Source organism: Lepisma saccharinum, chromosome 8 (genome assembly GCF_977018435.1).
Source record: "Lepisma saccharinum chromosome 8, izLepSacc3.1, whole genome shotgun sequence".
NCBI classification, from domain to species: domain Eukaryota; kingdom Metazoa; phylum Arthropoda; class Insecta; order Zygentoma; family Lepismatidae; genus Lepisma; species Lepisma saccharinum.
This window is the reverse complement of record NC_139236.1, coordinates 48,721,816-48,734,908: the sequence shown is the minus strand read 5'-3', so window position 1 is coordinate 48,734,908 and position 13,093 is coordinate 48,721,816. Positions and strand designations below refer to the sequence as shown.

Sequence of the window (13,093 nt, the reverse complement as noted above, 5' to 3'; positions counted from 1 at the left end):
GAATGCTGGCGCGCCAAATTGGTCTCTTGTTCGAATCTCAACACAGACAAAAATGTTATTCGTATGTATCCCTTCATCACATCATCACTCATCGTCGCGTTTAGCCAAAAGTTGTAGAAAGCATAACATAATGTAAAAAATCTTGGTGCACATCAAAATAAAAAATAAAAATAAAAAAAGCCTTCCCGATGGAGCAGTGGTAGCGATGTCGCCTTGTAATCAAAGAGTGCTGATACCTGTTAGAGGCACATAGTGGTTCTGATCCCACTTTAAACTGTATGTCCAATCCCGATTAGCCTTTCTGTGCATAAAATGGACTTAAAACAACAATTCAATCAATCAATCAATCAGAATCCAAAGTCTTAGGTTCGAATCGTAAATGCGCCAGCACCATTTTCTTCAAATTTATCTGTTTTTTAAATACAAATATATATCTCTTTCAAATAACGCTAGCTTCTTGGGTAGTAAAGAAAAATCCCCAATGTAATACAAACTGTTCCATTGTGAATCTAATTAACACATTTCATCTTCCACCGCCCCCTCAATACGCTCAGTAGTAAACTCCGAAGCAACATCACTCGTTTTCATAGTAATAAAATAATTATATGCACTACACTGTAACTGAAAATATTAAAAAAAATAAAACAAAAATATTGTTCTTGTTTAAAAATTACTTACCGCTTCATATTATCAAATGCACTTCAAACGAAATAGAAAAGATGATCCGCACAAATAATCTGAAAATAACAAATAATATTAGTGTTTTCGGTACATTGTTCAATAAATTAAAACTCTAATAAATTTAAACAGATTATCGTATGCAACAAATTTTATTTGAAAAGTAAAATCAATCAATCAATCAATAAAAATAAAAATCGTTTTTTGCTCTAAACTAAAAACACAACAATTTTTTATTTTGAAAAACATTCAGATGACTTGCTACCATTCTCCGAGACAGTTGCTAAAAAGCAAAAAGTTAAGAATCGTAGCGGTGGGTTAGCATAATACAGTGCCAAAGAGTTCAAAGTTCACTTCTTTGTGGCGTTTCCCACTCGTGAACCCTCCCTGCGATAACACTGTCTTAGATTAAAATATCTGTCTATATACACCGAGCACTGGTTCGGATCTTAATTTAAAATATAGATACAGTCCTGATTAACCTGTCCGAGCATAAAATAAACTTTAGAAACCATATTTAATTTTGTCATCTTCATCATCGTTGCGATTAGTCTAATAGAAAATTAACAATATGCACAAACTTCGCGTTAAACTTTTATCTCAAATACACAGTGCAATATTAATCAGTAAAAATTATAACAACTTACTGCAGTCTTACCTGGTATTAATTTAGAGATACAAGTCGGCCAATACAGTTTTCGTCTTCTTCAGCTTCTTTCGGAATGTGACAGTTGTTGACAATCACCTAATTTTATACTGTTGTCGATACAGTGGCTACTTCAACGTCATCGGTGCTCAAAATTTTCCGCAAACACATTGTCCTTGTTTGTCTCCATTTTTAGTCCAACGACACCAAATTGGAGAACGTCAATCTTCCGAAATAGTGCGTCTCCCGTTAACACTTCAGGGTATTGACACACAACCGACATCAAAATAGGAAATACACTTCCTGTGGATGAACGGTCTTAGATCCGAGAAACTGTGTCATTACACTATCTTTGAAACACTTTCCCCTTGGAACCAGTTAATGTACTAGAGAAAGGGTGTCACGGTAACATTTTCAAAACAACATCAGAAAATTTCTTTCCAGCACAAAACAAGAGTTGCATGGGGCGTCTCTGTTTTGTGTTTTGAGTGTTAAAGTGCAAATTCTTTGAGTGCTAATGTACAATTTACTACTACAGACGGTGTAAAGAATTATGGCAGTGGAGCTGAAACATATCTTTTTTCTCTACAACAAATCAAAACAAACTCCTCAAACAATATGCGTGACATCTTGGAGTATTATCGTCACTTGAAAGTGAAAGCAAATTATCATTTCATAAACTTCACCTTGGCTCTCTGGCCGCGGAAGCAGTTCAGCATTTTTATACACACAACCGTCACACACATTCACACGAATACACTTCCTGAGGACGAGAAACCTTATTTTAAAGTTTGGACTTTCTTTGTGATAGTCGCTTTTCCAGATCAGTGCTCTTGAGGGATAATGCCGCTGAAGCAGGGCTACCTTAATCTGTCCATCTGATTTCATTCTAATAACTGAATCTGTATTTTTCTTTTGTCGAAGTCTGGTTCTTATCATTGTCTTACGTTGACACATTTATGCAATGGAGAGCCAAGTGAAAACCTTAATTTGTTTTTGTTACTTACCTAGTAGATTTCTGTATGTAGAGTTGCACAAGTTTGCTGCATTTTAGCACAGACCTATTTCTGATCTACATATATTTTCAAGTTTTGAGTTAATGTCTGTATACCTTAAGAAGAATAAGTCTTTGGAGGCTAGGTGCAGTCACTTATGAACCACTGCGAAGGCCTTTCCACCCACCTAGCCTCCCCGATGCCACAGTGGTAGCGTCATCGCCTTGTAATCAATGGGTCCCGTGTTTGATATTCGGTGGAGGCACATGGTGGTTTGGATCTCACTTTAAACTGTAGGTCCAGTCTCGATTAGCCTTACTGTCCATGAAGTGGACTCAAAAGACACCAAATTACTTTCCATCCATCTGCCTGCGAACCGAGGCTATGGTCGAACTCTTTCCTCCATTAGTGTGGTAAGTATGCACAGATATATTGAATTTTCATTTGCCTAGAGATTTCTGTAAGTTTTAGGCTAACAGAGGGCCAAGAGACCACTCTTCTTCCCTGGTGCAAGTGTGCATAGGAGGCGTCATCTTTAAAATAGCATTTTGAAGCTTACTTGATTAGTGATGCAGCCTTGAGGTCGTTTTGTAGATAACAGTTGATACCTAATGCAAATTTGAGCTGTATACAGTATACCCTACAATTTTTATTTGACTTTTAAGGTTTTCATTTATAATATTAACCTATTCTGGGGTAAGCTGAACATTGTACTCATTCCGGATGTCGGTCATGACTATCATACCACCCAAAAACAAAACACAGACATGATAATAACTAAATGACATGAAGCTTGGAATAAGGGGTACAGATCTCGGTGAAAACTTACATCACGTTCCCTTTTACGCTGTACCATATTATATCTTTGACTTTCTGGGACTATAACCCCAACTAGTAAGCTGCACTTTTTGACTCTCTTTGCACTTACGTGTTACAAAGTGCAATACCGTTGATTTGGTGTTATGCAGTGTGTTTGATGTTTGTACTGTTTGCACTACATCTGGAGCGGTGTACAGTGGGATGTATGGTCACGTGGTACGTGCTAGCCAACCAAATGAACGTTTAAACCAGCAGACAGGTATTTCTTGAATCTTCTGAATTCGATCGCAGCTTCTCTTGCGCGCAACGTTTTAAACTTAATTGGTTAAACACAATTTCCATGCAGTAACCTGGCACTGGAATGTATCTGCACCACACCTGGCGTCAAAAGGTGCAGCGACCTACGCTGAGCTTATATAAGCTCCGCTTTTAGCACAGGCCATCTGAAGACACCATTGTACGTACCACTTCGGTCTTACCTGTGATCCTTGACAGTCGACCAATTCCTTCTTTGAGGTAGCTCCCTACAAACCCAGCCAAGTGAGCTCCCAAGCTGTGACCAATCAGGTGAAAAGAGCCGAAGTCTGCTCCTCCATCCTTCACTAGGAACTCGACGAAACTGGCTACGCGCTTCCCGACAGCTCTCAGTCGAAACACCACGAAATGGTAAACTGGATGTATAGCCATTTCCGACCAGTCGACTGCGATTACATTGTATCTTCCTTTTTTAAGATAACCTGCAGAGAAACAGTCAAACAAAGTAGGATATGTATAGAAACATACGTCACAGTGAGATATCTTGATTACTTTGTAACGTGTAGCAGTGTCCACGTTACAAATATGTATATAAACTTAATATTTTTCTTTGGTACTTATACATTTTATGTGTTAATGGTTAATTACCAAGGAATGTGGAACACACCTCGTATATAAACTATATATCCTGATGTTATCCGGTGTCCCCCAGGGAACCGTCGTCGGTCCACTCCTCTTCTCTCTGTACATTAACCATATTCCAGACGCACTCGAACACTGTAAATATCACATCTATGCAGATGATGTTCAGCTGTATTTGTCCTTTTCTCCAAAGAATATTGAAAATTCGATTCGCGATATAAATTATGATCTGAACAAAATCAGTACTTGGTCAGCTAATCATGGGCTACTAATTAATCCTTCGAAAACCCAAACTATTATTATAGGTTCACAAAAAATGCTTTCCGCATTTGAAATTTCGTCCCTCCCGCCCATAATGGTCTTAGGGAAAGCTATTAAATTAGGTAAAACAGCCAAAAATCTGGGCGTTATGTTTAATCAGCATCTCTCATGGTCAGATCACGTAAATTTAACTAGTAAAAGAGCCTTCGCTGCATTACACGCTCTTGTTCGGCTTAAACATTTTCTACCCGTCAGCATTAAAATCAAACTGGTGCAAGCACTTGTTTTTCCACACTTCGATTACTGCGATTCTGTCTATTCCGAATTACCAGATGATCTCGCTCAACGTCTTCAACGAGTACAAAACACCTGCGTCCGCTTTATTTTCGATCTGAAATATAGGGACCATTTATCCGTTTTCTTTACAAAGCTAAATTGGCTCAAATTAATTGATCGGCGAAAGGTACACAACCTCACCCTTCTCTATAGGGCAATCAGTTCAAAGGAACCGGCTTATCTCTCGAGCAGATTCTCAATGCTTTCCGAATCACACAGCCTTGACACCAGATCGCGAGGGAGAACTCAACTACTCATCCCCCTTCATAACTCAAATTTTTATTCAAAATCTTTCACCGTTTCTACTTCTCGTCTTTGGAACTCACTGCCCCTCGAAATCCGAAACTCATCTTCAGCATATGTCTTTAAGACGCAATTAAAACATTTTTTATTGGGCACAAATAGTTAGCACATTATATTTTAGTGATAAATTGCATACAGTTAAGCGCAGAACAACACTGAAAATCCTTATTCACCTTAATATTTCAAATCCCTGACTACTGTCATGAATATCTGATTGTGTGTGTGTGTGTATGTGTGTGTTTTGTTATATGTTCGTGTGTATAGGTTAGGTTTTTATTCCCGTATGTATTTTTTTTCCTTATCATTTTTTTCTGTAATTTTTTCTTTGTAATTTTATATTTCTCTTTTTTTTATTTTAAAATTTACCTTTCTATGTAATGGTTTAAATGTTGTTGTAAACATGGTTAAGTGGTAGAAAAGGCTACAAAGCCTTAACTTCGCCATGATAAACAAGACGCAATAAATAAATAAAATAAATAAATATAAGTTCCAAGAGTTTGTTTCTTTCTGCCAGCAAGCTGAGCTGGAAGTTTATTATCGGTGACAACAATGCAAGAAAGCTAACGCTATTGTGTAAGAGCCAGGCAGACTCAACTTTATGAAAACGTTGTCACCGGGAAAAGACGAAAGATTAGGCTGTCTTTCCCACGCTATATCTGTCGTGTCCCTTGGCGGACAATAATTAGACTAATATCAAAATAATCCCTGATTCTTTTACTACAAGACAGTGTATTCAGAATTTAATTACGTTAACGTAAAAGAAAGTTATGCCCGCGCAAGACAAAACCTGTATATAAATAATTTTTGCTTAACATTTTGACGTTGTAAATCCGTTGCAGGGAGAGAGGGGAGTTGGAAGAAGCCATACTCCCTGGTCAAATTAAATGCTGAGTGTAACAATTAAAATTATATTGCATGTTTATTATTCACAAAAGGGTAAAAATAGTAATTTTTACATGTAGCTAATTATGTTCCTCCTTGATATTTTATTAATATGTATTTGTAATGTAAAATTGATGTTAAGATAAAAGTTGGTAAATCCTTCACGGCACCGAGAAATGCTATATAAGCAGCGAAGCTCGGTGGCCCGTGGCCTTTGTATTCGAACTTCTTATAAATACGGAACTCGTATAACCGACTTGCCTTTGTATTCGAACTTCTGCGTTTTCTTCCACTTCGTTATTAGAAATTAGTTCATTCTGGGATTACCTTAGGACAATTACTTAGCTCTTCTGGTCAGAAGGCTTATGTTCTCTCGGTTCTATGCTCCTGGTCAGGAGATATAATTGAAAGGGTTGTGATTGTCTTGAGATATACGGGAATTCGGGATCGGCCGATAGACTGTTGGTAGTCAACGTTTGTGACCCTGGTCAGGGTACACCTTTTCTTATTCTGTGGTCACGGATTAATTTTTGGTTCTCTGGTCAGAGGCTGAAAAGAGAAAAGGAAGTTGGATACTTAACTGGAAATCGACAGAACCTAGTGGGAAGAAGGATTGTCGATTGCTTATAGAATCTTGGTCAAGATCTATAATTAGATTGAGAACCTTTGACCCAGAATTACGAGGGACCTTACATCGAGGATTGAAGCAGCCGGATTAACCCGAACCTTGAGCCGAGGAGACTCAAGCCCCGAAGAGATACTGAGCGTGAAGCCGAGGCTCAATAGACCAATCAAATCAAGTACGATCCAGGGCGGATCGTTACAACTTCAGCAGTAGTACAAATGCTTTGATGAATTGGTCAACTTTATGTGTTGAAGTTAAAACTCACTAACACTATCAATTACTCTTCTTCTCATCTACCTATGAACCAGGGCCGCCTTTAGGGGTGTGCGACGCGTGCCACCGCACAGGGCCTCGTGCTTCTAAATCAGTAATTCATTAATTTCTTGTGCGTGCAAGCGAGATTGCATTCGAATAGAGGGAAGAGAAGGAAGAAAAACAATTCCTGTGAAACGAAAAATTTTACCATAACAAAGTTGGATTTCTCGTAACGGAAAACAGTGTCCATTCTTGTCATGCCGTCAGTCAGAATTCCCCGACAAGGAACAGAGATGAATTTGTCAATCGAACTTTCCTCGATTTCCTGTCATATATTATTGCTCAATAGAGGACAGGCACCTAAAATGGTTATTTGTCTACTCTTCAAGCTGAGGGACAACACATTTGAGGGTGTGCCGCCCCGCGTTTGGAATTTAGATCTGGCCAATATGAGAAAAGATGAAATGAAGAATCCTGAAGGACAGTTTGGCCTCTGATGAAGTCACCGTGTTTACAACCGCAGCAAGGTTTCTCTTCCGGTAATATGAAACTGTCTTCGAGTGTTTATACTCCAGTAGTGCAAAGCACGTAACACCCTCGTTTTAGAAAGTAACGAGCTTGGGCGCGGATTTGTAGGTACTAAAACTCCTAAAACAAGTAGGCAAATGGGCACCACAATGATAAGAAGACGCACTTTTCTGTTCTTTGGGCTGATTGTGACGACGATGGTAGATGAAATTAGAAAAAAAAATACTTTAGATAAAAAAAATATATATTTCAGCATACCTATTACTGTGAAAATAGCTCCCGCGTAGCATAGTGGTTAGCGCTCTAGTTTTAGACCCCCAGCATCGTGAGACAATTGAGGAGCTGCTTGAAAAGATGATGTGGTGGTCTCCGGTCTCCAAAGCCAGAAAACAGCGGCGATGGGATTCGATGAGCAGACCACGGATCACTCAAAGAAAATCTGTTGGCACGCCCTGGTCCTCAGAGGGCTGGAATTGTTTGTAGCAGCGTTAATGTGAAGAACTTTGAAATTATGGATACGTTCAGTGCTCTTGCATCATTAATGTCATCCCAGTACGATTAAATATCGAGTTCTCAAAAAATGCTCCCGCTTTTTTTTTTTAGAACAATCTGCCATATTCATAATATTTATTCTTCAGAATCCAAGCAAACCGCAAATTACGTTTGCTCTATTAGTGTTTCCCCGCAAACCTTTGTGAATATAGATTAACAACTTGTCATTTGTAATAGTCGAGTAGAGGAAGAGACAAGGGTATCATCTACATGATAAACTGGTAAATATATTAATTGTAAATCATACATGACTTTGTCTACCTGTTTACATAGCCTACTTGTGGCTCAAGTTTATTTGGGTACTTAATATTCAGTTTCCTTTAATGAAAATTCTCCATCAAACAAAGTTTGCAAGAAAAGTTTATCTAGGGCATTCTTATTTAGTTCTCTGGTAAGAAAGTCAGTCATTGTGATTTAAAGACACGAGCCCATCTTAGTGGTCAAGGTGGTTGAGCGGTCAACCCCACCGAAAATTCCGGGTTCAAATCCTGGCCTTGACTTCAATGTTTAATTTAATTTCATTGTGAGTATCCATAATTTTCATATAGAGGTGGGTATGGGTGTTTCTCTGTGAGTGTTCCTTCTTTAATTTCATCTAACCATCATTCGTGCTCATCCTTACAATGTGCCTAAAGAGGCAGAAAAGTGACGCAAAATAAGAAAATCTGGAATAAACATACGTTTGAGAACAGTCCTTTTGCTGGCACAATCAATCAATTGTCTCTTAATTGCACAGCACTCAGTTTGCAATAATTTTTGTCATGGTGATTTCATTTGGGCTTTTCGAGGTGAGCAATTCGCAACACAGGATTGGCGTTCATCTTTATTTACTCCCTTATAGGATGGTATTCAAAGCACTTCAGATTTTAAACAGCGCTCGTAGCACTCTCGTGAAAAAATAAAGGGCAAATTTACAATTTCCTACCTCAAATTGATTTTCAATAAGATTTCGCTACTTCTTTTCGGAAGGAGACATGGAAAATAAATATCAGGTTTTCTCAATTATATTTTATTGAGCGACCACAAACAAAAGAGCCTTCGGCTAAAATCCTTCGCGCACCTTCCCCTCGATGCGATAATTAAGCATGCTCCACCCTGCCCCCCCCCAACTCCTCGAGCGAGTACGGTGCACAGGAGTCGCGGGTTTGCGCTGTTTTTTTTTTGCTGGTGGCTCCACTATAGTAGTTTCAACATATACTTGCGGACAGATTTATTTCTCAGAAGAAACAAACGAATATAATAAAAAAAAAATACACAAGCATATTTCACTTCAGGCCCGTAGCCAGAATTTATCTCCGGTGGGGGGGGGGGTCACGGGTTATCAGCGGTAGCTTTGTAAAGCAAGTCCATTTTCAAACGTTTAACAGTACTATATATATGTGTGTGTGTGTGTTGGGGGGGGGGGGTATTAAGTTAATAGAGGACACAGAAAATGTAGAAATATTCAAATGAATACATTTCCCCCCAATATCTTGCACCCCCCCCCTTGTTCCCACTCGTAGCTGAAGCCGAGATAATATTCTAATTACTTCCCGCTACTTTGACTTCGGGTCCCCTGGCCCCTGCCTGGCTACGACCTGTTTCACTTTCTAAGCAGGCACGTTCTATGTTTTCTGCGGCGACCTTTCATCCCTCTGACGTCAAACTTTACAGCTCTATCCATTTCCAAAAAGGGACTTTAAAAACAGACCTCTAAAGGCAGGCGGTGAGCAGGTCAACGGGCTTTGGGTCGGCATGTTGGCAGATGAATAGAAATAAAGATCTGAATTTTTTTTATTTTCTGACAAACCCTCCCAGAGAAGGGGCGTTTGCAGATTTTGCCAGATTCTATAACTATGCCTAAGTCCCAAAAAGTTTCAAGTCAATGAAATCATTCTCTGCCTTCTTGTCAATTGCCATTCTTGTTTGAGACAGTAGTGCGTTGTCACAGTCAGATTTATCGTCGACCTGCCTCATTATTATTATTCTAATCCTTAGCCGTGCAAAATGTGTTTTATCAAGGTGTTGAGTGTTTTTATTTGTATGTATATATATTTGATCTGTCAAGCCAACGGGAGTAAGGGAGGAAGTCGCGAGTCTGACGGGCGAGCACCAGAAAGGCCACTTTTGCATCTGAAACTTAGAAAATTCGACCTTAACGACAGCCATTCAAATATATCGGGTTCCAGCAGCCGGACTGAAATGAAATTTTTACCAGCGCACCAACATGTATGCAAGGACGGATGTGTGGAGATTCGTCGCAATCAAGCAAGAATTACGGATGCCAGATCAATGAATTGAATTGATTTGGTGTTTTAAGTCCACTTTATGCACAGTAAGGCTAATCGGGACTGGACCTACAGTTTAAAGTGGGATCCGAACCACTTGTGCCTCCACCGGGTATCGAACCCGGGACCCCTTGATTGCAAGGCGACGACGCTACCACTGCGCCATCGGGGAGGTCCACGGATGCCAGATCGAATTGGTTATAATCGATCAGTTTATGGACACAGATTGCAGTTGAGCCTTCGGCGCCAGGCTGACCCCCACCTAATTCTAACGTACCCTTGCAGAAGCACGCTCTGTCCAGGCTGGGAGACAATGGAGCGAAGAGGAATGACCTCGTGGGAAGCGTACCCTCAACGACTGTCAAGCGTTCCTTTTCGAAATCCGCATAAAACGAAAGGACCTGCCATTTCAACACACAGTTTTACCGCGAGTTCCAAGGAGAACACATCCACGCGCTCCGAACGTTGAGACTACCATTGTGCCGACTCGTCGTGTGTTGTTACCTTTTTGGTGTGAGGACGAGCGGAAGTGCGCCAGCCTACTGTAGTCTTCAGAGCAAGTTTGTGAGAAGTGGCTGTAGGCGAGATTTTGTTTTTGTTGTGAAGTAAAACGCGCATAAGGATGGCCGGCTGACCGTAGAAGAGAGGAGGAGGGCCACCATCGGTCCGCCCCGATGCCAGACGAGACGCCCAACGAATGCCTACATCATGCTGAAACCCCAAGCTACGCCGCCTGATGCCTACCAGACGCCACAGAGAGAGAGAGAGAGAGAGAGAGAGAGAGAGAGAGAGAGATGCTGAACGCTGCCATATCGACGCCCGGACGCTTGAGATCGTCCGGCGGTGATGGAGAAGTCGCCGACGACGCCCATGAACGACCGCCCACCGCCCAGATGCGACGTCCGAGTGACGCCTGACCACAGAGATGCTCACCGACCCCGAGAGGAAGAGATGCCGAGGCCCCTGACATTTCCCGAGCGACGACGACGACCCATCGTCACTGATCCGCCGAGGAACCAGATGCATGAACGCTCTTCTTCTTCTCGTCGTTGCGATCGTGGAAGAATAGGAAAACCTTTCGTGTGCATACTAAGTGATTTCAAACGCCCGCGAAGACGCGCCGTGGAACCAGAGAGATGGTAACGTATTCGTCTGTATGAATGTCAACACGTACCGGCTCGATTGATATTTAGAAAACGCCCTACAAACCCGTCGATGTTTTGTAAACGCCCACGCAACTCGAAACTTCGTATCAGACTCCCGTTGCGCTTAATATTTGTATTTAATTGTCTCAGGTAAATTTTACTCATTTCTTGTGATTATTGATGTTCTTAAGTTCACTGTTGTTTGTGCTCCTTTTGTATCGATTGAAGTGCGTACTGCTAGAGTAAACCGCCGCCCGCTTAATTGTTTAATCAATTTGAGGTTTGTTCATTTTAGTATGTGTCAGCGCTGTGTCGCTGCTAGCTACGTCAGGTCGCGTATGTGATTATTGTTAAAGTATTTGCCTGGTAATATTAATTGCTCGTCGCGGCGAAGTGTTGAAGTCCCGCCCGCTTGAGAGTATATGTTTGCGTCACTCAACGGAGGTTATTGTTATGTTTTAGGACCACGTGAGGTCGAGTAAAAGGAAAAACGCCCGCCCACGTGAGCGTAATTGCTGTTGAGACGCTTTGTTTATTCTGGACAAATAATGTATTGTCACCGCACCGACCTATTTTTATAGGTAAACTTAAGTAAGGGCTGGCTAGTGACTTGAAGTAGCACTGGAGCAATTCATAAATGACCTGATTAAACAAAAGTCAATGTAAATGTGAATGCAATAATTAGAGCTCGTCGTCAAAAACCTGTGGATTTTATGTATTATTTTTGTTGACGTGCCCCGTGAGTCTGGATGTGTGAGTGAATGAGATAATGCAAGATTTTTATTTATGAATAGAATATACTTTTTTTATGTTAATTTGGGCAATATCATTTCATACGTAGGTCGCTACCCGTGCTTTTCAGGTATGCAGCTAGCCGCTTCCCGGCTACAGGTAAAAGTCTGGTAATTGAACGTATATGTGTTTTTCTGATATGGCTAATCGCTATGCACAGTTGGTTACTGTCCCTATACACGAACTCAACCTGGACCGTTACGCTATTTCACTTGTCCGAGGGAGATTTTGCCGCCTCTATCTAGGAAGTGGTAGTTTTTGTTTTCCCGGGCAAGGGAGGGCGTTTATAGCGTGCGGGTGTTTAGAATCGCGAATGTGGGACATGAAATGTCTTGGGAATGAGACAAATTTCGTAAATTTTAATCAGGTTTCCAAAAGGCTATAAAAAAGGAAAGAAGGGGACGCGTTTTTAAAACGTCAGAAGGGTGACTTCTAAAAAATGTTACTACCTCTAAATACCATTTACTTCAAATTCCGCCACGATCGATAAACGAAAGTAATGTCAAAATCTGGGGTTAAGTGTTAGCGTTGTTGTTGGTGATTAGTCGCAGCCGTGAGTGCCAGTGGCAGTGGTGATCTTAAATTTAACTCTTCTGTGAGCCAGGTGGCAATGTAGTAACACATTGCGAGGAAGAGTGTATTTCATCTTCTGCACCAGTTCTGCTTCGGCTTCTAAACTCGGGTGAGTGACCGTCGGTTTTAAATAATAAATTTGCAGTACATGGCTACAAACACAAAGGATATTTATTCTAGGGTTTATAGCGCAGAAACGAGGTCTCAATCATCAAAAGTCATTAAGAAAAGTTGTTTACCTTGATGACACCTTCCTCTACAGGGTGTCAAATTTTAGATTTCATTGGTGGTAAAAGGTGATATGACGAACACGCGCGTGGGTATAACAGTAGATAATAATTACATGATATAAATAACAATGCTTGCTTTAGCGTAGAATTTTACGAGAAACGGATGATGTCGATATATTCAATTTTCATAATACATGGGCGTCGCGGATATAGTTCGCACAGGGCCTCGTGTTCCCTAAAGGCGGCCCTGCCATGAACACAAGTGTTTTACCATGTAAGAGTATAACTAGAGATCGGATTCTAAAGGGA

The 13,093-nt window shown here is 40.6% G+C and overlaps 1 protein-coding gene across 1 annotated transcript in view; it reads right to left on the bottom strand.

Annotated features, from left to right (window-relative positions):
* LOC145990985 (pancreatic triacylglycerol lipase-like) overlaps window positions 1–13,093 on the bottom strand; it is a 77,347-nt gene that overhangs the window by 47,783 nt on the left and 16,471 nt on the right. The window contains exon 5 of the mRNA XM_083126611.1: window positions 3,618–3,875. Within this exon, the coding sequence (XP_082982737.1) occupies window positions 3,618–3,875 (258 nt within the window). The remainder of the gene's footprint in view (window positions 1–3,617; window positions 3,876–13,093) is intronic.